The 27,001-nt window shown below is 39.2% G+C and overlaps 1 protein-coding gene across 1 annotated transcript in view; it reads left to right on the plus strand.

Annotated features, from left to right (window-relative positions):
• Positions 1-26,193, plus strand: part of LOC125234426 (semaphorin-1A) — a 602,298-nt gene extending 576,105 nt beyond the window's left edge. Inside the window, exons 5-19 of the mRNA XM_048140657.1 lie at positions 4,732-4,840; positions 9,379-9,574; positions 15,433-15,537; positions 17,283-17,371; positions 17,775-17,916; positions 18,143-18,345; positions 18,426-18,571; positions 18,661-18,743; positions 18,999-19,227; positions 19,771-19,919; positions 20,689-20,817; positions 21,437-21,647; positions 22,646-22,853; positions 24,940-25,081; positions 26,060-26,193. Coding sequence (XP_047996614.1) covers positions 4,732-4,840; positions 9,379-9,574; positions 15,433-15,537; positions 17,283-17,371; positions 17,775-17,916; positions 18,143-18,345; positions 18,426-18,571; positions 18,661-18,743; positions 18,999-19,227; positions 19,771-19,919; positions 20,689-20,817; positions 21,437-21,647; positions 22,646-22,853; positions 24,940-25,011 — 2,071 coding nt within the window. The 3' untranslated portion in view covers positions 25,012-25,081; positions 26,060-26,193. The remainder of the gene's footprint in view (positions 1-4,731; positions 4,841-9,378; positions 9,575-15,432; positions 15,538-17,282; positions 17,372-17,774; positions 17,917-18,142; positions 18,346-18,425; positions 18,572-18,660; positions 18,744-18,998; positions 19,228-19,770; positions 19,920-20,688; positions 20,818-21,436; positions 21,648-22,645; positions 22,854-24,939; positions 25,082-26,059) is intronic.
• The last annotated feature ends 808 nt before the right edge of the window (positions 26,194-27,001 follow it).

Below are 27,001 nucleotides of genomic sequence, written 5' to 3' on the forward strand. Positions count from 1 at the left end.
ACCCGTGTTATCCACAATTACAGTACTTACTCCTACCTGCACCGAATAGCACCAATTCATCATGTTTTCTTAATTATAAAATTCACTTTGACCGTTGTCTATGAAACAAAAGCAACATTTGAATCAATTAACACTTATAAAAGCTTGTACATATTTAGGAATTATCACGCTTAATAATCGACCCCTTTTTACTGCCAGTGACTTTTAAAATTCAAAATGATTATTTAATTACTTTTATCAGCTATAACATCATGTAATCACCAATAAAAAGAACCTTTTTACAGAACGAAGGGGAACGCGATAAAGTCAGTTTGTTCTTGTCGCAAATTAGATACGCCAATAATATATTCTTTCGACGACAATTCTTTGTCCCCCCTATGTTTTCCTTGCGTTTTACTGCACCTTGTTAAGGGATGTTTTATGGACCCTTGGTAATCCAAAGCCTTAGATTCGCATCCTGATTCGAAGGTTGAACGACAAACGACAAAACAGTGGGTTTGGAACGGTTACTTTGCTGTAAATTACAAGATTAGGGTACATGCAACTACGGAACAAATATGAGTGTGCACGGGAAAACTTCCCACTTTGTCGATTGCTATAAAGCCGCTTTATCAGTTTATTAATATAAAGTCATAAGTAAATCTCGCCTTAATGGTAACCGACAAAGTGGGACGTTTTATTAAACACCCTCACAAATCATTTTATATTTTTTGATTCTTTAAAGGATTCCTATAGAATGTGTAAACATGTACAGTCAACCAATTGCAACCCTAGGCCACTCTAAAACCATGTCAAAATGACAAGCAGTAAGAGATTTCTTACAATCAGATTTATAACGTCACTGTGACATAGTTCTACAGTGGCCTAGGGTTCCAATTGTTTGACTCGAAGATAATTTGCAACTTTAAATTTTAGGTTTTTTTTTTTCAATAAATTAAAAAAAAAAGGGTTCGACCCGGCTCACCCGCCGGTGAACTTGGTCACTTTTTCTTTCGTGTACCATATTTCTTTCAGTTGATAAAGAGAGACATGGATCGTCTAATAATATTGTCTTTCATGCAACTTACATATTTAGGTAATTTAGTATTTTTAATCCAATTAAAATATGTATAAATTAGAGTGACTAGTTGTAATTAGAGTTCCATTTCGAGTTTTCATCATTTTTCAATAAATAAGAGCAACACCTACTTCCTACATCTAGGTCGTAGTAGGTAATTTATAGTTTCATATCTGCTAAATAGGTAAACTCGTTCAGTTATAGTAGATTTAAAAGTAATATATTGGCATATCCCGTAGCGGCCTCAAAAACATGCAGACGAATTAAGGCAATAATATTATTTATTATGTAAATCTCGTTTTAAAAGCGTCACCATATTTGATGTTTTCATTTCGTTTCGATCATCGGGCGTGAGTCCGCCATGTTTATTGATGAGTACCTCTGATTGGCACCACTGCCGCCTTTATACTGTTAAATTAATTTATAACGCAAATGTAACGTTTAATTGCTTATATACGAGTATATAATCTATCAATAACAAATATCTGTCACAAATCTAATATGTATTCGGCACGTGACAAAGAAAAGATACGGTCACAGGACAGACACGAAAATAATTGTAACTTCAGACCATCAATCAAATAGCGAGGCGACGCGGAATGGACAAGAGAACACAAAAACATGGGAAAGTGTCCGAACAATAGATGGCGTTGACGATCCGTCGCACAGCGCCCAAGATGGCCGCCTTTTGGCGGGAATCACTGAAGCGCGTAATTGACAAAGGATGTGTCTTTGTGTTGGCCCTTCGGCTGACCCGCCGCGATGCCAAAATATTTCGCAAGAATATCCGAAAATATTCGCCTGGTGGCAAATTTTAAGTGTCACCTACATAGCCCGCTATAGATCGGATAAAGTTATAACAAAGGGTAGGTAACGATGTCCATCCCCCATTAGCGTTGTATATCTGGATCCATTTGTTTATTACGCCCGCGCCCTATAGTAACCTAGTTAAAGCCAGCTGTCGGGGCTCGAATCGTGAGTGCCATACACAGTCGGCTTGATTGCGTCATGCCACTTCGCTGCACAACAAAAAACGGTTTGCGCATAAAATATGAGCCCTACTAGCCACAAATTGGCTGCCTACTCGTTATTGTCGGTAAATTAGAGACATTTCCCGTTTCTTCGCGAAAGCCCCTCTGGTATTAGATGACAAAGAAATGCATTATTCGCACACAAGATATCGAACTAACGCGATCGGGTGCTAGAGGCAGCGTAATGGTATTATGGTGAAGGTTTTGATCACTAGGGGGAGATAGTTTTATGTTATGCACTTTATATCTTTGGACACGAATTATAGTCATAACACTCGACTTTTTCATCTTCGACATATAAATTTGGACATTTTATGGATAGGATACTGTAGATTATACTGAAAACAGAACACTAGACAACATAAGTATGATATTCTTGTTTGTGTTGTTGCGTTCTAAAGTATAATTTTTTACTCATTGTTCATCAAAATGTTAGAATATGCTTTATCTTAGTTTCTATACGTAAAATTTATTCATGTAAATAAAAATAATATTCTAAAATGATATTGATATTTACTTGTACATGTAAAATAACGTAGCTAGGCTCTATTTCCAGTTTGTTTAATTTTCCACGCCATAATCGGTCGTCCGTGGCGTGGGACAAGTTGGTAAAAGTTCGCTGATTAAAACCGCAGACACCAGTTTGTTCTGGACAATAGAGAGGCAATGGCTTAAATCAAACTAGTTTTTGTTATGGGCATTTCATGGCTTTATCCTACTAATATACTGTAATTATGAAGGGTTTCCTTTCCTATTTATGTGGGAAATGGTGGAGGTAAAACTAAATGGGAATCCGATGAACTAAATTCTACTTGAGCGAAATTTTGGTAAGTTTAAAAAAGTAACGAGTTAATGGATTTTTGCAATTGTTTGAATATTACTAGTCTTACTGTTTGTGTTATTATCTAATCAGCTTTAAATGTTACTGTAACTTATATATCCGGTCTTAAAAATGAATGATTCATTATCAAAAACAAAGAAGAGTTAAGACTAGTATTTGCAAGACTACATTAAATATTCATCTGCTAAATCTCAAAGGCATTATATAAGAAAGTACCGGCTATTTTGAGACTTATAATTGGGGAAGTTTACCCCATAATTTCTTTAAATTATCAAATTTCGTGCCAAATATCTTAATTAAGGGGTGAGAAGAGTTTTGCAATTATGTCAGGACGCAGGTATGCTTTGGTAAACTTTATGAATTGCTTTAAGTTGAGTCACTATTCAAATCTATTGTACTCGTGTCTACTTGCAGCTATTCAACCTTAGCAAGTTTAATAACTAGTAAGCTTAAGAAGTAATTTGGAGGCACGAAACTACGAAACGAAAATCGAACATAAAATGATGTGTCATTTGTAAAAAATAACACTACAGACTACCTAATTAAGTCCTCTTGAATTATTCCAGGTATTGATAAGTCAAAATCAGACGGGGCATTGATACTTTATTTCATAAATTGTAGTATTACTTTCTAAATTATAGGCAGGATACGTACATAGATATAGATAGACGAGGTAAAATCTTTGCAATTTTAAAACTTTACAAAAACCTTGTAACGTGGGCGTTCCAAACAGATACATGGTAAAGAATTTTGATCCTAATTGTATTTTAACTTGCATTGAGTTTTATTTGTTAGAAAAATGTTACAGACAAAAGAAATGCTTCTTTATTTGTTTACATAAAAGTTAAAATTCCATAGAAACAATATTAACATTGAGCGTCAAGGATATTGTATACACCAACTACTACGATTACTAATTACTTAGTTAATTTTCTTAATTACAGCTCTCATGAGAGCTACCTATTTGAAACCTTACACAACTCTCACCAAAGGCTGCTCACAAACGAATGTAACTCGGCTGTATAGCGCACTTCCAAAGCCACTGAAGGCAACAATCGTTCCACCAAACTTCACCTGAAATCTCCAACTCCAAGTTGTTCGATTAAAACCACGAACAAACATTATGCTTATAACTTTGAGGCCACATGTTTCCATCTTAAAATGAGCTACCTCGTCCCCTGAAATAAACATAAGCCCAGGTTAACGAGGTGTTCCTGTTGTTTCACGGAAGGTCTACATAGCCTGGCCGAGGTCTCGGCGAGCCTATTAGGTGGAGAGTGGCCACGGTAACAAGTCCGTAACGATTGTTTGAAGAAGCCTTTTTAGAACTCGAGAGGAGTAGTAAAGAAAATCCTTTTCGACTTTACTTGATTTTATTGTTTAGGCTGTTGCTAAGCAGGCTGGCTTAATGTTGTTAAATTTTGGAGTTACAAGAACTATTTGGAAAACCTGTCTCACGAGAGAAGCGAGTAGGTTACTAGTAATTCCTATCTAAGAAACATACTGCAGTAAAAACAAAATATATTGTATGATCGTCAATCAGAAACGCTAATATTTCATACAAAGTAAGGACGCAAAACACTTTTTCGTCGTACGGTCATCCCGACCGTGTGTTTCAATCTCTATCTCACGCTAAATATTAAGTATGTCACAGACAGAGATACTGATTGTGAGATGCGGGACAATGTACAAAATTCTTCGTACTTAGCGTCCCTATACTATAGCAACTACAACTAGTCCTAAACTATATTATGTTTCTACCTAGTTTACTTATTAATGGTCGCCTTGTTTCTTTGTTTCAGAAATGTGGTGTACAACCTCAGTTTGACAGACCTGACGGAACAGCGTCGGCTGGTCTGGTACTCGCCGGAGAATGACGTCAAAATGTGCGTCGTCAAGGGAAAGGATGAGGTTAGTCCAATATTTCTTTTTTATGTGACAGGAGGTAAACGAGCAGACTGGTCACCTGATGGTTAGCGATCACTGTCGCCCATGCACACCCGACACATTAGAATGCTTGGAGGTTCGTTGACGGCCTTTAAGATGGATGTAGGAGTACGCTCTTATTAAAAATATAATAACCTCCCTATTTATTTTTTCAGAAAAAATGAGAAATTCTCATAATGAAATATTGATCGGTACGAAACACAGCCTCCATATTTGTGAATTATAGACACATGACTATCTATTATTACAATATTGCCTTTACCATTCAATTAACACGCACATATCTGCTTACCAAAAGAAAGGAAAATTCATTTAAGATTTTAGGTACTTTTCTCTTTTAATGAAACTTACAAGACTAATATCAAATAATAAAGAGAAATACTTGAGCAGATGTGGTGAAGATTATTATTTCAAAATATAGTTATTATATCTACTCTTCAAGAAATATTTTTAATTAATCAAAGAAAGGATCTCCGACAATTTAATCCGGTAAAATCCAGCCACTGCAAAATTGTTTCCGTTTTAAACAATGTACCTGAGTGCAATATCGTTACCTGGCGCCACCTTGCGTTGAATAATTGAATTTAGAACGACTCAGCTACTCGGCACCATAGTGTAACGTCATATCCGGGAAACTACTACGAGTCGCTGGCTCACGGCACCAAGTACGGTAGTAAGCTTTTTATTAACTTAGTTTTTCAGGTGAAACAATGTCATAAATGTTTACTCAAAGTAAATATTCAGCTTTAATGTTCCTTTTACGACTCCTAGTTCATATTTCATGTAGAAAGAAAATAAAGACGCCGTAGCGTAATTATTTATATTTACGACGGTTTGCCGTAACTTATAGTTTAAGTATACAAAACCGTAAAACTGGTGAACAAATGACGAGTTATTGAGGTAACACATCCTTGCGATATTGACTCATTTGCGATATTGAATGCACTGTTTACTAGTTGTATAAAGCTTCACAAAAACAAAGGCCTGGAGGCGATCGCCGGCCCGTATGGAAACTCCGGCGCGCGCCCTTTGCGCCGCCGCTCCACAGCTGATTGCTTAGCGCTCGTGGGACGAACGGAAATTCATGCTTCAATTGCACACGACAGAGGCCCGTTTACTCCGCCCTAAGCACTCGCTAGACGTGCGAAGACTTCCGTCGATCTCTAACCAGATTTGGCCGGTTTAAACCCGTCCTAAGGCTTCGATTATAGACGAACTTCCGAGTTGTGAAACACAATCTTCAACAATTTGACCGACTCGAGAGAACTTCGAATTAGGTTCTAAACACAAACGTTCTAAAATTCAATCGTCGTTCGGTTCGGGTTCTTGTTTCGAATTCCGCGCTCAGCATTCACAGAGTGTTCTGAATTCGAAAGTTGTAACACACTGGCAGAGGAACACGGTCCGCCGAGTGGTTGGTGCAAGCGTGGAATAGTGCGGCGAAATGGGAACAGTTTCAAGGATCGGAACACTCCAGCTGTATAGGCAACACGTATAAGCACGGAACGAATCGTTGTGGGATGCGTTCAGCTGATAGCTTGCGTAATGGACGCAGCTGACGCTCGTTCAATGCGAACATTGAATCATTATTAACGCTTTTGAAGACTCACTGCTACACTATAGAGGGTCAAAATTTCGCAAAACATTCCATTCACATAGAACTCTGTTCGTTCTTGTACTCGTTGAACAAACAATAGAACCAATATCGCTTTGAGGCACACCATTTACTAAATTCGCTTCAGTTAATTTTCAGTACATTCTTCAACGCATGCGATATTCTATTTGCTCCAAGCGTGAATAAAACAATGGAGGTATTATGTAGCTAGTCAGGGGAGTCAATAAGTTTCTTAGCTAGAATAAGCCAACTGAATAGCTATTGTTCACAAACACATGTTTGCAGCGGGCGACGGCAACCGGCATAATCTCTATTATCTCAATTTAATATAGCATGGATGTCTTCATTGTTAGGGATTACGATTTCAAAGCCGTCAGATTCGACGGAATAATCTCACGACATCTTGTATCGCCTGCACAAGGTGTAGCGAAGCGAAACAAGTGCCTTAATGTTAAAATACACGACTGTGCTTGAAACAAACACCTTCCCAAAAATATCTGATGCTCAAAATTACTAATTGCAGAATGGTAAAGCCAAAAAACTACCTAGCAGAATAGTTTGTATGTAAAATTGTCAGTACGGAATGCAATTTGAATACGCTTAAAACTTCTAACGCTAGCATAATAGGTATTTAAACTAATTTTGATGCGGCTTCTCCCATTTTCTTCGTCTTTCAGCGGACTAATTTCCGGACTAGTTTAAATTGGTGGGTATCATCTAGTTCCATTTGGGTTAACTACTCTAATTTACATGAATACAATCTGCTTGGTAATGTAGCTCAATGAAGCAATGAGGAATAGTGTATTCATTGCAGAGGTCGTGTGCATTGTTTGTATGAGAGTGCGAGAAGTTGCATATTCATTATTAACGTTTGGTACGCCATTGGCGCAGTCAGTAGGATCATATCATACATATTTATTTATTTAAACTTTATTGTACAAAAACAAAAAATTACATAAGGCGGACTTCATTCCCTGAGATATTCTCTACAGCTCAATCACCAAAACAGTAATTTACCAAGTCGAGTGCAGTACGAAAACAGAAGAATTCAAATTCGAGTATTAATTGAATTTGTGTTGCGTTTTGATATTTGGGTTATATTCGAAATGCTGAAAACTTTGATTGATGACGCGTTTTTGTGTCGACGAGCGCGTGAACGAAAGATCTATCAAACACTCAGCTAAAATGTTTTTAGCTGAGTCAATGTCAGCAACGAACGATGAGAACAAGCGGGGTATAATCACTCGAAACCTTATTTAATGAGGCACATATAATCTGCAACTTAACACTATTCAGACACTCCACGAAAGCGCCAATCCACGTCAACTAGCGTGAATGGCAGCTCTGTCAAACATTCTGACAAGGTGGGTTCTGCCTATCGCCCGATGTGGGGAACACGCCATAAGATGAAGCGGGGATCTAACATAAAAATACTTTTAGAATATTTTCAATAGAGGAGAAATATACCACTACGTGTAGACACAAGCGTTGACTAGTTTGACTTGCAACGCTATCAAATATTTTTGGACAAGCAACGCCGATGATCAAGACAGTATGTGGTGACTGGTGATGATAAATGTACCTATAAAATGTAAGCATGATTCAATATACAAATCAAGGTTGAACAGGCATCTTCTGGGCGAGCTGACTCCATCGTAGGTCACGTCTTTGCCTTTGGCTAGGTTGTGGCCAAGAATAACCCCATTTATAATAATAAAAAAAACACGATCTGTTGTGGGTAAACTTAAATATTTGTCATCTCTCGAATTATGCAACTAAAATTTAGAAAACAAGTAAGATTGCGCTTGGAACAAACGCCTTTCCAAAAATATAGGATACTCTAAATAAATAAATCGATAGTAAAGTTCAACCATCTTTAAATTAATTGTTAATTCAACCGCGTCATGTCGTCGTAGAGACCAAACCCCAAAATCTGTCAGTCCCCACGTATGAGAGTTATCCGCATAGGATTACGACGCAGACATCTAAAGGGTAGAAATGCAAATGCAATCAAATCATCTATGCAACCTATCTGCCACGCCTTACCTGGCTCAGCTTACATTTACCTGCTAATAAAGGCCTAATACTAGCGTTAATTGAATGATGTTGAGACATGCTAATAACTGAATTTGGGTGTACATATTTGTGATAGCGTCAATTTAGATAACCGTCAGACACATAATAATATGTTCATCATATATTCATATTATGAAGATGGTGGGCCAGCTTAAAAGAAAAGTCGTAATCAGTCGCTAGCGACAGCATCATCACTGACGTCTATAAAACAATAATATTCATCTCTTTTTCTTTTTAACTTACATAGCCTACATAGGTATAATTTTCTGTAACTGAGTCATGTTACTATACGTAGACTATCGCTATTGCTTGTGATTTCCCGGCAGGAACTGTCTCCTAGCGATTAAGAAGTTGCGGTATTTTTCTTGTGTAGGTACACATAGTTTATCTCTTTTCGTTTATAGTGTAGGTACAAATATTATACAAACTTACAACTAGGGAACAAATCAAATTATTTTATTGAATAGTTTTTGGTGTGTTCTTTTTCAAGTAGTCACACTAGGTACTATATATAAATTATAAATTGAAATAGATATCATACACGAAAGAAAAAATGACAAGGCCCACTGGTGGCCGAGCCGGAAATCGAACCCGGGTCTTCAGCTTACCGGCTCGGCCACCAGTGGGCCTTGTTTTTTCTTTCGTGTATGATATCTATTTCAATTTATAATTATACAAACTTGTTATTATGGAGTATTTCATCCGTCTAGGTATATTCCTCTTCCTTTTTTTTCCGATTCATCCCTGATAATTACAAGTATTTGTTTTCTAAATCAGTAACTCGTATTAAAACCCATATTGTTGTTTCCAGGAGAGTTGTCAGAACTACATCCGAGTGCTCGTCTCCTTGGGAACGGGCAGGCTCCTGGTCTGCGGCACCAACAGTTTCCGGCCCTTCTGCCGCGAGTACAGCGTGCAGAGAGACTCCTACCACATGGAGAAAGAGAAGTCCGGGCAGGCCGTCTGTCCGTACGACCCGGAGCACAACTCCACTGCTGTGTGGGCTGGTGAGTTCGTAGCTTTAGGTCAGGAGAGCTGTTAGAACAACATCAGCATCCTGATGTCCTTGGGTAGGGTTCTGGTCTGCAAGACCAACAGCTTCCGTGGCGCTTTCTTAAGCTCTGAGACGAGAACAGGCCCCGTAGCCGAATGGCACAAAAGCTCACTAAACGCTCACGAAACGAAACGCTCGTAGATACTTTCTACCTTTCGCAGCGTTTCGTTATTTTCGCGTCCCAGAAATGCCATTCGGCTACGGCACCTGATAAAAGTTATGGTGCATGGCTACTGGCTAGGAAGTTAAGAAAATATTTAAGTAATAGATACTTATATTTAATATATTTTATGAAATACCTTAGGTTAATGACAACGTGAGACGTTTAAAAGCACCGTCATATTTTTCCAAAGCTTAATTTAGATACAACTCTGACACGAAACATAAACTGCCTGACGTGTTACCATTCATTTCACAAACGTTTCAACTTTATCGGATAGCCGAAAACTAGTCGAAAATCTCGTGTGTGATCTCCATTCATAGTTCGCACGTCCCGGTGTTAATGGGGATGACGGTCCGTGTTGCGCTAAGCGCTCGTACCAATTAGGGCTGTTCTCGACAATCCTACTATGGCAAGCTTAGATAGACACGATAGAACTGGAACTAGCTAGTTGGTGATCCTACTTGGCGAGTTATCAATTTCTATCGGGGAATTTAGGCAACTGGTTTGAAATGTGTCGGTGCTTGTGTTGCGACGTCAGTTCTATTACGACACATATGTGTAACTTGATTCAATTAAGATAGACATTTTGTTTATATTTTTGCACCTAGCGGACCTACTATATATACGAGTATTATCATTGACCACGAACCCTAACAATAACTTTTAGTGTTGTTCGAATAGGAATACAAACTTCCTCCTATCAATTTTTTTAGGCATCTTGCTAAAAGCTATAATTTCTGCTATTCTCATAAATCCGTTAAGAAAGTTTTGCGTGAAAGAAAAAGTTTTAATGACAATTCAACAACTCTCATTTATTTTTGTATTTACACAAAATAGAGCCAGAGGTACATTTTTCTCAAGAGTCTCATCCGAAACCATCAATATTTAGTAGAAAATATCTGGCTAAGAATAAGCCACAGAGAGCCCTCAAGGACATATTCGTCTAGGATACTCGTATAATAAAATTCCATTGTCAGGAAATTAAGGAAAGGAAAATCTTTTTTCATAACGCCATTTTTTCATATCAATTGAACCCACTTTCACAGTCTACTGGCACACAATAGGCCCTCATTGTTGCATTGTAAGGAACCCGACATTGAAATGCTCCTACGCTATCCCAACGTGACTACACCATCGTGTGTAACTACGAATTTTCTAGAAAGTGGGAATTCTTTAAACTGCATTCGCTTACATAAAGCTCTGACGGACATGTGCGAGGTAGCCGAGAATTTTCCAACTAGGATTTCCTCATGAAATTCTGAAAGATTTATACAATTCTCGAGACCACACTCATCGGAATCCTATTTTATTACAGACATCCCAAAACTTTGATAAAAACCGGTTATTTGTGCGTTTCGGAAAATCTGTCTGAAATAAAATCGAACAGGATTAAAATGTTCCGGAGCTACATTTTGCGGCAACAATAAAATTGTAGTGCGTATTTTCTGCAGATTGGTTCTTTGTTTGAAACTTTTCCTTGCCAATAAAACTATAATTCTCCACTACCCAAAGGTTGTCTGGAAGAGATCGCTCTTTAGCGATAAGACCGCCTGTTGTCTACCATAGTTAATTAAAGTTATGTGATGTAATCCTGTTATATTGGTGAACAATAAAGAATATTTGTATTGTATTGTATTGTATAATTGTTGACGTAACGTTATATAATTGTAAGTACGTAATAATAAAAGCCAAGTAGAAGATTAATTTTATTGAAGTAGGTACTTACATAGTATTCGGTAGTACAGAGGGCTTCGCGGCCATTTTGAAATTCGGTTGAGTATTGCGTGCCAAGTGCTTGAGTCTGCGAAGCGATCGAACCGTATAATGGGTACGCTGACTCAGCAACTCTTAGCAGGCTGGTTTATAAAGTGGGAAGACCATGAGACAGAGACATGACACCAATAAACCTTTATCATTAATGAGTTTTCCTGTAAGGAATTTTAAAAGCTAGAATAATTTTGTGTTTAATATATTGTGACATAAATATACCTACATAGATGGTTATTTAGGTCAAACACAATTAATTTCGCTAAGAAACTAGTGTCTCTTACTGTCATCGAGTTATTAAAAAGTGTAAGACGATCTTTATTATTAGTGAGCTGCAAAATGGTCTCATTATAAATGAAATTCATTCATGCTGTTTACATTACATATTTATAACACGCGGGATGTCATAAATATGTATGTAAACAGCATGAATGAATTTCATTTATAAAGGTATGTTTCATGTATTCAGGTAAAGGTTCTTTGTTGAACCTAAAAAAACTAAGGCGGTGCTTTGTATTGTAGAGAGTACCTTTAACCCTAGAACGTCACATTTATCCTTTTCTATTTCATGAAATGCTGATATTTTATAAAATAGAGTTAAAACGTTTTCCATTCCTATTCAATTTATCCATTCTATACAACATGTTAGATACATTTTCCCAATACAAAATACTTCTACAGGGAAAGCACCATCAATTACCGTCGATCTGTTCCTTTGTACAATCTTCCTTGCATTAACGACCCCAGTAAAATTCGCCCATTTATCACGGAATCTGTTTAGAAGAGACGTATAGAGTTTAATAATACTAAGTAATCGGCCATTGATTGAATAAATAAAGCTTAATATAATCCCGGACATGATCGTTAGATTTTAAATATTGACGTTTACGAGAGTGGGAATATAATTTGATTTGTTTTGTGAAAACTTTGGCTCATTTAGTGGATGACATACGTAAAATTACAGGCACTTATGAATAAGACTAGCCCAACATCGACTCGAAGAATGAACTACTCAGCTGGGTGACTCATGAATTTAGATTTATAATTCAATTTAATTTATTTCTTTTTATGAGTTTTGATTATAGAGAATAGTAGATTTTAAGTGTTCATTAGTATTTCCAAGTATTACGTACAAAACTTGCTTCACAGAATACTTAGGTACCTACATAGTATACTTAACTATATAAATCGTTTCGGGAATTGAGGAATGGTGTGGTATGGGATATCCTCAGAAAACCTGCAACAATTGAGTCACACGACTCATTTTTTTTAAACTTCACAGCTTGTAAAATTAACAGAGGCCATAAGATTTTTGATTAAAAGAATTTAAGAAACATTTTGTTACACGACCACACAGCCTGTAACGAAATTCCTTTTAATTTCATTTGTCAAAAATGTATTTACTTAGACATTTCCGCATTCGTTATTAGATTGTTGTCGTTAAAATACCATAAGTATTTAAGTACACATTCTTTCTAAGGAAAAACACGTTTGTGTAATGTCTGCCACGCTTTCTGTTCTGTTTCCTGTTTTACTCCAATTAATTTCATTTTTCCTTACTAGCTGCACCTTATGTAACGTTGTTATCGTTGGGAAAAATTCTCCTTCTTAACTCGTCAAGTCAGTATCTGAAATTAATAAAAACACCCGCAGTAGAAATGAAACAAACGGTTCGCCTGGAGCCATAACGGCAGTAACATTTTGGGCTTTTCAGTAAATTGCTTAACTTTTAACCGCACTACAAAAAAAAGGTTCGCGTCGCCGCACTCGAGAACTTTATTATTTACACACTAAAGTTGCGCCAACCCTGTGCCGCACACACGTATATTTTTATTGCACACAAGTGTACACCCACTCACACATGCTAGAGCCGTCCATTACGTGGACACGGTTAGTTATCTCCTATTGATCTGGTCCAATTAAGCGAAGCGACTCCCCCGGGACGTTCGAACTAGAACCATGAGCTGTTGCTCATATGCGGCCAATATAATTTAGTGATATGCCGTCACAATACAACTTGATACTCGTGAGTGGGTGTTTATAAACGATCTTGACAATGCATGCCCATGTTTGCCCGTTTATCTGTGGGACTATAATGCACCTTTATTTGGCTAGGATTATACTAATTTATGTTAGCCATTGACGTCGTGTTTATACTTGTCTTGTTTATTATTTACTAAGATTTATAGGTACCTATTGTAATATTGAGATTGTCACCATCGATTATTTTCAGTCTACGATTACGACAGAACTAGCACCTACTTAGTAGCAGTATTGGCCTAGTAAACTGTCTCGTAGTCTTTCGAACGAAGAATTGGATCGACAAAAAAGTTCTAGGCACCTAACAATCTAATCTGTTTACAAAATTGTTGAAAAATTGTGACTCGTAAGTAGACGAAAACAGTAGGTAACTTATTCATTAGCAGGAAATAACGGGAAACAAAACATTCAAGAAATGAAATGTCAAAAGAATACTTAGATTCACACATATAGTCACGCATTCCCGAAGACGTGGGCAGAGACGACGAATTTCCACTTGTTACCCCTATGTATATAATCCGCGTTCTAAGTTGTTGAAAAAGCGACTCCTAGACGAGAACAATAATAATGTACCTCAGGTATTACTTATTAACAGACGAACATGAAGTAAACCTTAAAAAATACATACATATGTATGTAGTCACGCTCGTTTCCCAAATTACCACTTGCTACGATTTTACGTTAAAAAACACTTTCAATTCAATTTTTGTGTTATGGCCTCCATCAAATTCTTGATGATTCTGCCAATTCTGCCAACGTTGGATAAGACACTGCCAGTAAAATTTACTTATTCAACGTTGGACTTGATCGTGTTCGGTATAATATCCATCCAACCCGTTGATAAAAAAACACTTATATTTTTTTTCATGTGTTCTGAAATTTTAGACCAGTTCTCTGGTTAGTGTCAGTGAGTGTGTATAATTTTTGTTTTGACTACAGTACTTTTCTGTATATTATATATAACTACCCTAACTATCATAATGACAATAAAATCACCACAACACAGTTCACACTCGTAGGCCTCGTAGCACTCGCCATGTCCTATTACGTCATTGGCTAATTAACTCCGCCAGCAAGTCACGTAAATCTGACCTATTACGCACTGCTGGTAGCTAGTATTGAATTATTAGTTTCATTGGAAGCTTTGGTAGGATTTAATCTGAATGTAATGGTGTACTAAACAATGTGCACTTTAAACTAATGTATGTAACTAAATATGTACTGTCCAATTGTCAGTCTGCGGCAGCTTTTTTTTTGAAGTGAAACTTCTAATGCGACTTCCAGCGACAGCGCGTAACACTCAGACAGTGTTACATTGCGCAACGTAATATTGGCAGCACATAACACTTGAATTTGCACCTATTCATATAAACCACGGTCAACGGTGGTCCAGTGGCATTCATGGTACATTTTTGCCCTCACGCTAGCCATAGTTCGATCCCCGGCAAAACTTTTTGTATTTTTATTATTTTTTCTTCTGGTTGCCCCCAGCTATCACAATTATGTTACGAAGCTTCACTTCTTCCGCTCGAAGGGACTCCACGCACTATTTTTTTAGCCTTGGTCACAGAGTTAACCTTGAATAAAAGAAACATCTGACAGTGTAGACATACCTTGCAGTGACTGAACTGGGATCAGGTTTCTACTTATATTTATTCTTATTTCTTATTAATATACTTACATTTGTAAGAAATTCACGTCTTAGGAATTCCATGGGCTGGGAGGACTTTTTTGTTTTATAATATCTGGTTCATAATCTTCATATCTGCCATTTAGAAATATCGGCAATAGTTCTCACAAAATATTCTGATGATCTGATAACGTGTTTTTGGCCATTTCAGATGGAGAGCTGTACTCTGGCACGGTGGCAGACTTCAGTGGCATGGAGCCAATCATCTATCGGGAGCCTTTACAGACAGAATCGTATAACTCGCTAACTCTAAATGGTAAGTTTTTTACTATTTTTTTTCATGTACGTATTTATGAGATTCTAAAAAACGGAGGGTGGTTGAAAACAGAAGTTAGACAATATTGGGACAAACGTTCAGAGTACGAAACGCTTATAATTTTCTTATAAAATATTATCTTATTTAGCGTTTCTTTTTTTGAACTTTTTTGTAGAGTGTTGTCATTTTACCTAACCATCCTGGCACATAAATATTAGGTAATTACAGGTACCTTAGGTACCAAGAAGATTCCAACGTGTTTGACTTTTCGGTAGTAAGGTATTTTTTCTGTCTCTTTTGCGAAATTCTACTTCTACCGTCTTACAGAACACAATGTAACCCACTTATTCTTATAGTATAACGACCGCCTCAAGTATTCTGACTGCGAATAACCCAAGCCCGATTCCATGTAACAATCAACCCTAAAATACTCAAGTGATTTGGGCCCTCCGTGTAATGCGGCGCGGTAGAGGACAATGCTATTACCCCGTGTTGAATATGTATGGAGCAACCTGCGCCTAACACAGAACGGGACATTAGTTCCGTGCAATATTAAATGATAATCTGGACGGCGGATTACAGATTTTACATCGATGATGTTTTAGGTTTAATTAATAATGTTGAAAAAACATATAGGCATCCCGAAGTCTAATCAAATCGCGAGTCAAACCAATTTCAATTTTTGTCTCAATCTCTATCTGACAATACCTAAGTGCACAAAATTTTCACTGAACAACAACTTTCAAAACATAAAACTGAAGTATTTTAAAATGATGAAGCGCTTTTAACGGCTAACGAAAAATAACCCATAAAACACTGCCCGCTTAGCATCCGAAAGAACCTATTTCATGGACGGCTTACGATCACGAAAACAACGCGAACTATAGGTATTCATATAGATACGAGTAGCAGATATATCCGTATTAGGGAGCTGACCTATTTCAAAGCTGGACACATGTATAAAATCGACGACCTCCATTCTTTATCTATTCAAGATCTTTCCGACAGATGCATAAACAGACCGCAACAAAATACTCGTAAAATGAAGGTTCTATTTTTATAGATTCCTCTTAGATCGCTTTGAATAAACACGAACATGAAAGTCGAGAGTCAATTGAAGAGCGCGATATTCGAGAATCGGTATCGAGTAACTATATAAAATTAACATTAGATTAAATAAGCAAAGCAGTTCGTAGAAATGTTCATGCTGTATTTACATAATGTCAATGTACCTACTTATAAATACAGTGGGTATAACATCAAGTTAAAATACAACAACTGACTGATGAATTTTATTGACATGTTGATGAAAGTTTTATGACATCTATCCCCACCTTTTGACTTGAACTAGATCCATCTAAACCGTCCCGTCGTATACGTATCCGCCTGTTATCTAAATCTGTTTACGTTCGAGGACGGGACTCTCGATTGTTCTCCTATGTCTTCAAACATCCCGTCAACTTAACACAATTTAGAACCCGTTTGGCGGTCCGCGACTGACATTTGCCGCGTCAACAATCACTAAATCGGATTAGGAACGTAGGTATACGCATCCGTACAACGCCACCTGCGTCTGTAAGCTTCATAGTCCACTGCGTCCCTGCTCACTCCACCGTGCAATATTATTGACACTAGCCTGACTACCCTTCGTATGTCTATTCCAGTTACTTGCTACTGTATCACTTGCACCAAATTAGGGACAAGTCGATCGATTAAATTAATTACCGTTCTGTTTTTGTTTACAGCTCCCGACTTCGTAAATTCATTAGTACATGGGAACTTCGTGTATTTCTTCTTCAGAGAGACAGCTGTTGAATATATCAACTGTGGAAAGGTAGGAATTAAACTTGTAAAAGTTATAAATCGATTAATAGTAGAGCTAATGGCTGGACAACTTTTCTGCTAGTTAAGGCTGATGAAGATAAAAATATTCACCTGGTTTTGCCTTAGGAATTATTCTACTTATTCAACTATCGTACCACAACATTATTGAAAAACGTCACCCACGCGCCCATTGCTACATACATATATGTAATACGACAAAGCGTCTCTAAATCTTGCTTAAAAATACAAAAAAATTGACGACGCATGCTGCATAATAATTTGAGTCTATTTTTCTGATCATAATAGAAGTCCTTGACGGGCTTGACGTCCAAAAAACTGATAAATGATTCTGCCGAAAAAGTACTAAAGGAACAAAAAAGTACTAAATATTAAAGGAACAACCTCCTTTCCAGTCGGTGTTTTCTCGCGTGGCCCGAGTGTGTCGCGACGATCGCGGAGGACCACACCGCTTCAAGCAACGGTGGACGTCCTTCCTCAAGTCTCGGCTCAACTGCTCCGTGGCCGGAGACTTCCCTTTCTACTTCAATGAGATTCGTAAGTATTTTTGCAATCGTACGTGCCTGAGCATAAAGATTGGTATTTTGCTTCCTGGGACAGAATTAGACCATGTCATGTCAACTGTAAAATAATACCTAACTTAAACTTAAAAGATTACCTACATTTTAGAGCATTTCCAGATTTCTTTAGCTCCCGAAATAGTTGCCGAATTATTCTGAAATATGATCAAAGCTTCCAACTATTTTTCATTTGTTGTTTACAGAATCAACGACAGAGTTAATAGAAGGCGTTTACGGTGGTTTAAGCGCCCAACTGATCTACGGCACTTTCACGACGCCACCTAACAGTATATCGGGAAGCGCCGTATGCGCCTTCAGCATGCAAGACATAGCTGACACTTTTGAGGGCACCTTTAAAGAACAGAGCGCTATTAACTCCAATTGGCTGCCTGTTAATGGTGCAAAGGTATGTTCCAATCTTTTAACTTGAATTTAGAATCTATAATATTAATTAGCAATTTATTTCACTACTGTATTTTCTTTTAGGTACCCGAGCCAAGGCCAGGAACCTGCCACAACGACTCGCGACAGTTGCCAGATCAGACGCTAGAGTTCATCAAAACCCACGCGCTGATGGATGAAGCTGTGCCCGCGTTCTTTGGCGAGCCGATCGTCATTAGGACCAGTTTTCAGTAAGTATCTACACCAATGGCTTCAGTCGTAAATACGTATTTAAATTTGGAATTGCATGGATATAATCGATTGTCTTTTGTTTTTGCAGCTATCGGTTTACGCAGATCGCTGTAGACCCACAAGTGAAAACTCCCGGAGGAAAGTCGTACGATGTGCTGTTTATAGGAACAGGTAAGGAACCGACATATTACGTGGTAATAATCAAAATTCGCAATTGACATCTAACGTAAAGTATCAAGTGCACGATGTCACGATTCACGAATGATGACTAACGAAAAGTGGATTTCTATAACAATTTTTATAACCGCACCATGTTTTCAGTTCCTGCTTATCGTTCCGTTGTTACCTGCAATTTTTATTCAATGATAAAGGTCATCGATTTCCTCGTAATTATGTAAGCTAATTGATCATGTTTATTTTGCACAGACAACGGGAAGATCATCAAAGCCATCAACGCGGCATCATACGACTCCAATAAGCGCGCAGTCCCCGTCGTGATCGAAGAGCTACAGGCCTTCGCTGCCGGCTCGCCAGTGCGAGCGTTACGGGTAGCACGCGCTGGTCGGGATGCCGCGAGACTCATCGCTGTGTCCGACCGGGAGGTGCTCAGTCTGCGGCTCCATAGGTGTTCTAGTGACAAGATCAGCTCTTGCTCGTGAGTATTATACATCACCAAGCTATCAGCATTCAGCATCGTATGACTACAACAAGCGCGCAGTTCCCGTCGTGATCGAAGAGCTGTCAGGCCTTCGCTGCCGGCTCGCTCGTGCGAGCGTTAGTGCGTTTGTATATTATCAATTAGAAGCGCCATATTGGATTCTTTCCATTGAAATCCTTCCGACATCCGATATCGGATCGGATAATTAAAACAGACTTACGGATAGCACTAGGTGGCCGGGATGCCGCGAGACTCATCGCTGTGTCCGACCGGGAGGTGCTCAGCTTGCGCCTCCATAGCTGATCTAGTGACAAGATCAGCTCTTGATTATGACTCTAACAAGCGCGCTATTCCTGTAGTAATCGAGGAGCTACAGGCCTTCACGTGGCACCTCTCGTTGCGGCCCTTTAAGTCACTCAAAATAGTAACACTAATTATTTTGCGGCTCTTTGAAGTTTCTAAAAACTGGAGATTTTTGCCACTGTTCTGATTGATCTTTTGCCAACCTGTGGGATAACCAAGTGTATTTCTTTATTTTAGTGAATGTGTGGCGCTCCAAGATCCCTACTGCGCTTGGGACAAGCAAGCCGGGCGGTGTCGAGCCAACTCTCACGGTGTCAGTCGGTGGTTGGACGAGAACTCTTTCTACCAGAGCGTCAGCACTGGCAGTCACGCCGCTTGTCCACACAGTAAGTATATGATTCACTTCTACGAAGTTCTGAATAATAATGGTACTAGCTGTGCTCGCTCGCGTTAAATCCGAAAATTGCGGAATTCTCCATACAAACTTCCACCCCTCCATTTTAGGGAAGTGGGGTGTTAGAAAGAGACAAAAAGTGCCTATGTCACTCTCCATCCCTTCAACTATCTCCACTTAAAAAATCACGTCAATTCGTCACTCCGTTTTGCCGTGAAAGACGGACAGACACACTTTCCATTTATGATATTAGTATGGATTAAGTATGGATTGGACCTTGAAACATAAACTTACTAGCTTTTGCCCGCGGCTTCGCTCGCGTTAGAAAGAGACAAAAAGTAGCCTATGTCACTCTCCATCCCTTCAACTATCTCCACTTAAAAAATCACGTCAATTCTTCGCTCCGTTTTGCCGTGAAAGACGGACAAACAAACAGACACACACACTTTCCCGTTTATAATATTAGTATGTATCTGTGAACTACCTACCGTTTTTGTGCTCACCAGTTGGCGCCACCGTAGATGGTGGTCTAGATGACATTGATTATTTTGTAAACAGTGACTATTTACACTCGCAACAGTCGCTCGACCCACGGCTAGTCACGGTTCCTCTCATCTCTCCCGCACGAGTGCAAATCATCTATGTCATAGACTCATAGCCATCGAGATCACCATATATGCTACCGCCTATAGCGATTGCTTTAGCCCTCAAATATGGGTTATTGTTTAAAAGAATATTTTTTAATCTATGTTCTTTTTTAGGTGGCAAAGATGCTAGTGCAGTAGGAGGATTAAGTTCCGGTCTCTACGATGATGCTAGAGGGGAAACCAAAGGGGAAGTCATCAACATTGTACAAGACAAAGAGGGCAAGGGAAATAACAATAATGAAGGTGAGAAACGTTTTTCATCACACTTGTATACGGGCTATTAGATATTATGTCTGTGGCCCATATTACGATAGAAAACCAAGACACCTATTAATATACCATACCAGCAACTAGGATACAGATCGCCTCAATCATGTTTATTAATACTATAATTTATCTACTACGTGTCTTGTACTTTCGATGAGAATATCGTGTCTATGGCAACCGTATGGATTATGAGATAAAAACGTAGCTAATAACTGACTTCCAAATCTCAAGGGGACGAGGTGGTTCTTTATTCGGTCGAATGTTTTTTTTGTACGTTAGCAGGCAGGCAGTGTCAAAGGAAGTTTGACGTCACAATTGACGACCGGTCTGGCTCAGTCGGTAGTGACCCTGCCTGCTGAGCCCCGGTCCTGGGTTCGAATCCCGGTAAGGGCATTTATTTGTGTGATGAGCACAGATATTTGTTCCTGAGTCATGGATGTTTTCTATGTATATACGTATGTATTTATCTATTTAAGTATGTATATCGTCGCTTAGCACTCATAGTACAAGCTTTGCTTAGTTCGGGGCTAAGTTGATCTGTGTAAGGTGTCCCCGATATTTATTTATTTATAATTTTAATTTGCCACGTCCCCAGGGCCAGAAGTGCTGGCGGCCGACCCGCCGCCCGCCGCCTACTCGGTGGAGACGCTGGCGCTGGCCGTGGCGGCGGGCGCGCTGGCCGCGCTGGGCGCCGGCTTCGCGGCCGGCTACATCTGCGGCCGCCGCTGCAAGAAGGACGAGGACGACAACATGCCCTACCCGGACACCGAGTACGAGTATTTCGAGCAGAGACAGAATATTAATAGGTAGGTTATCGAAATTTTTCGATTTATTGTAGCTTTAATTTTTTTTTATTAGAGACTCAAATATATATAGTGTCTTATAAACACAACCGTAAACAGAACAGGTCGCTATGAGGACAAAAGCTTCCTGCTTTTTGGATTTATGATTCCAATATAACTCTTCTTGTGGGATATGGGATAAATTGTGGCGTAGGCGAGAGGCTGGCAACCTGTCACTGCAATGTCACAGTTTCGTTTTCTTTCAACCCCTTATTTGCCAAAAGTGGCACTGAAACTTGAGTAGCTTCATGTGCTCTGCCTACCCCTTCATGGGATACAGGCGTGATTGTATGTATGATTGTATGTTGTATGTATAACTCTTCTTAATATTGTCTTCGGTTACCGCGATAGTTACTCATGAAATAAAACTATGGAAACGGTTAGTGGTCAACGGTTGACGCTACGAACGCTGTAGAGTTCGAAACATCGGGATGAATTTTAAATTCATTATACGCGATTTAATCCGTTTCCATAGTTTTATTTCATAACTCTTCTTCTTTGAATCCCTGCGGATTTAGGTACCTATAGTTAGTATCGAGTAAAATTTTCATACTTCTCATATCATTCGGTTAACATATCGAGGGTTTACCGGTGAAACCCGATAAGTTGAGCAAACTGGTTTTTGAATTTCGAACTAAGTATGTGCAATTTCCACAATATTGTTATTTCAAGGACAAATTATCTCGATTTATCGGGTTTTACCAGTAAACCCTCGATATGACGTCTTTTAGCCATCAAGCCACGACGCCAGCGTCGTCAGATACCCAGGTATCTGCCCTTAACTGTCTCTTACGCTGTGGCTAAAACCCTTTGACCGCCATAGACAACAACTGACTAACGCAGTAGCAACCCAATAGCAACCTTTCCTACGGTCCGACAAGATTTATATGCCGTAACGCTCACGATAAGCCTCGCATTGAAAGGATACTTGGTAGAAGAATACTTACCACATTTTTTTACAGGATCCAAGCCGAACCCAAGCTCCTCCAGCAAGTGGAAGAAGTAACCTACGCAGAGCCAGTCCTCGCCCCACAACCTAAGCCCGCGTCCCCCCGCGCCACCCTCCGCAAGCACCCGCCGTACCACCCGCACCACGAGACGCTGTTCCAATTCCAGCCCGACGCCTACCGCCGAGACAACTTCGGAACGCTGCGATCGCATCAGGTCAATGTCAGTTGTGTTTCTTTCTCTATCGCATGGCTTTTTGTAGATAGCACCTTGGTCTGATTCAAATAGAGAATGTGCCTCGCTTGAATACGAGAAAATTCGAACGTTCCATTTATGAATCTTCGAGGCATGTATACAGGGTGGCCCATTCAAATCGGTCAGTATGGGAAAGTCTGAAACTGTAAGACATACGAAGATTTGTTCTTAGGAACCATGTCACCGATTTTGATAAAAAGAAAAACTGCATTCATACAATTAAAAAAAAAAGTGTACCCAGCTGGGGAATCGAACCCGGTTGTTTTGAAAAAATAAACTTACACTATTTCTATTCAGATATCGTTTGTGTAGGTCTTAAGCAGTAAATATCTCTAAGAAACATAATGTCTAAAATGAATAAAATGCATTTTTTTCACATACTTTAATTTATCATAGTAGGTGTTCAAAGTGACCACCGTTACAATATTCAGCAAGTTCACTTCATCTTTACAACAGTGTACAAAAATAGCTATAACACCGTTGAAGACCTAAAAGTAGCCATAGAGTCAACTTTAACGCAGATTCACCACATGAAGATACAAAATGCAATAGTAGGTAAGATCGTTACCTAGACGTGTTGAATATTGTATTGAAAAAGACCTACACAAACGATATCTGAATAGAAATAGTGTAAGTTTATTTTTTCAAAACAACCGGGTTCGATTCCCCAGCTGGGTACACTTTTTTTTTAATTGTATGAATGCAGTTTTTCTTTTTATCAAAATCGGTGACATGGTTCCTAAGAACAAATCTTCGTATGTCTTACAGTTTCAGACTTTCCCATACTGACCGATTTGAATGGGCCACCCTGTATAGTATAACCAAGGATGATTTATAAAGGATTGACAATCTTCATACTAAGAATCGTACGTCCATTTGTTAGTGCCACCTATTCAATACTATCAGAACTACACTGATGAGGCCTACAATTTTCTTTTTTTTTTCAAAATGTGTATTGAAGTAATATCATGATATTAAAATAAAGAAATGTGTCGTTTGTTCTTCAAGTAAATTAAAAACGCAAAAATATTGGTGGAAGTATGATTTTTGCCACTTTCAGGCTGCGAAACAGCGCTATACAGTTTTATCCATGACTTGCATTTCATTTCAGGGGCACACTTTTTTGGTATATGTCAGTTCCGGTATATATCGTCCTTGGTATACGTATAACTAATTTGAATGGATACTTTTTTACGTAACGAATTATCGAACTGTAATGAAAAAGAAACTGCTAAAGATTATTTCAAAAATAACAAGTTAACTTTTTGAACATTTAAAGTCCAACACCAATCATAGGCTTGCTTCAAATTTGCATGCAAACTCTAAATGTTATTGATATCTTATTTTCATAGTTAATAACCAACCATGATCATTCATTAATCATTATCATTGCTTATTCCTTTTAATTGTGTAAGAATATTTGCGAATTTTTTCAGGTAATATGACCATGCCTATGAATCTGCCTACCTAATTATACATTTTTTTATCGAAATGTCATCCTTTCAAATCATATTCAAATTTTTAGTTTTCATTAACCTGGATTTGTAAAAGTAACTTGGGTTTATCCAATTCGCCACTATTCTTACTTAATACATATATTTAAAGGTGGTATTGACGGCATTTGCAATATTTTGTCTTTGTGACTTCTTTGTGACTTGAAAGTGAACTCACAGTCTCAAAATTTCAATTGTTCATTCGCCAGACGGAACCGTATGATACCACCTTAGTTTATTTTTCAAACGTTTTAAACGATTTATTCCCGTGTCAAACACTTTTTCGTCGTGACAAAGTTTGTTTTAATTAAAACTTAATTGCCTGAACTTAAGCTACTGAAACCCGGTCTGTGCCAACTGGTCGCATCACATTTACAGTGTCCGTTGAATAAAGACCTGTTGGATCCGTGACGCGAGTAATTTCTTTTTATGAACGGTAGTAAGTACACGGGACTGACGTTTTAAAAACGCTTGAAAACCAACCAATCACAGCACTAACATTTCACCACTCATTAACCCACGACGGCGTCACGTCAGTTAACGCAGGCATGTGACCGCAGGGCGACGGCTACCGGCGCGGCAACGACAACGGCTTCTCGACCACGCGCTCCGTGAAGAAGGTGTACCTCTGAGAGTCGAGCGGGGCGGACGCGCGGGACATGCACCATCATAAGCATAATACGCACCACCACCACACGTTGGGTAAGTGTGCAAAGGGGCTCTATAGATTCTGAGACATAGAAGGGATTTCATACCACGCGCTTCGTGAAAAAGGAGTACCTACCTCCGAGAGTCGAGGGGGGCGGACGCGCGGGACATGCACCATCATAAACATAATACGCACCACCACCACGTGTTGGGTAAGTGTGCAAAGGGGCTCTATAGATTCTGAGACATAGAAGGGATTTCAGACCACGCGCTCCGTGAAGAAGGTGTACCTCTGAAGGTCGAGGGGGGCGGACGCGCGGGACATGCACCATCATAAGCATAATACGCACCACCACCACACGTTGGGTAAGTTTGAGAAGGCTCTATAGATTCTGAGACATAGAAGGGATTTCAGACCACGCGCTCCGTGAAGAAGGTGTACCTCTGAGAGTCGAGGGGGGCGGACGCGCGGGACATGCACCATCATAAGCATAATACGCACCACCACCACACGTTGGGTAAGTCTGAGGATGTTTTTTTTTAAACTGCATGCTCAATGAAGATGTACCTCTGAAAAACGAACGGACTGACCAGATGCACCATCACAACACAAGCATAATGCGACTCATGACATGACCATATATATAATATGTTGGGTAAGTTGGTAGAAGGGGTTTCTGATCACGCGCTCCGTGAAGATTGTAAATCATATGTTTCGTCAAGATGTTAATTGTACCTACCTTTGAGAACCGAGCGGGATGTACCTATTTACGCATCATCATAAGCATAGTACGCACCACCACACGTTGGGTAAGTTGTAGTTTTGAAAAAGGGTCTGTAAGAAAGTATACAGAGAACAAAGACACAGACGATTGTTAGGTGTCACTACATTATGGTCAGGTTACGTTACGGTTGTAAGAGCGAATGCATGGAAATAGGTTTCTGCAAAAGGGTACTTATTAGTTCACAACGAGGACTCGGAAAAGTGGTCACTGAAGAATCGTAAGTAATAACGGTCAATTTGGTTTCCAGTGTCGCAGCGCAGCAGCGGATCCGGGTCGGGGTCGGCGAGCGGCGGCGGGTCGTCGTCGTCGCCCTCGCCGCCGTCGTCGTCGCCGTCGCCGTCGGGCGAGCGGCCGCCGACGCCGCCGCCGCCCGCGCCGCAGCCGTGCGCCTACATCTACCGCAACTAGCGCCGCCCCGCCCCCTGCGCTGCTAACCCCGCCCCGCGCCCGAGCGCCCCGCCCACTCGAGTGAAGTGAGAACGTTCCGACTCGATTGTTAGACCTCTTATGTTATCGCCGAGGTGACCGCCGACCGGCGACGGACTCTTCCGGAATACGTACCGGTGATGACCCATTCTAAAGTTTTGAGGGAGTGTGACAAAAATGTATTTTTTTTAATACGGGATTATCGATTGGTAAATTAAGATAATGTAACAAATTGTAGATTCTCTAGTAATAGTTTACTGATAATTTAGGCGAAGATATAAGTTTTTGTTGATAATGTTGATGACTAGTTAATTGTGAAATTGTGAGTGTCATTGCAGATTTTACCCGATTGGTTGCAAAAATATCTAGTCTACCGACTACTATAATGTATATTGTCAGTGCGATCGAGACGATGCCAAAATATTTTGGAATAATTATAATAAAACACACAGATACCTACATATGTGTCAAAAGTTAAAAAAAAATGTGCAATGATTCCGCAAGTCGCTTTTTACATAACTACGTATTTGTAGCGGTACGTCGATAAGTATAGGGGAGGGCGTTGTCTCATTCTGGAGTTCTAGCGATACTACTAGAGTAAACGATGATTATAACGTACCTATAGTTGAAACACAAAATATGATATAAATTATATTACCGTGTATAAACGATATATAAAGTTCTGAAACTTATTCATTCATTAAAGTGCTTCTTATGGGTGTATTTAGATGATTATTGGATCGTTTTGATAATTAAATATTCG

Source organism: Leguminivora glycinivorella, chromosome 16 (genome assembly GCF_023078275.1).
Source record: "Leguminivora glycinivorella isolate SPB_JAAS2020 chromosome 16, LegGlyc_1.1, whole genome shotgun sequence".
In the NCBI taxonomy this organism is placed as follows: Eukaryota; Metazoa; Arthropoda; class Insecta; order Lepidoptera; family Tortricidae; genus Leguminivora; species Leguminivora glycinivorella.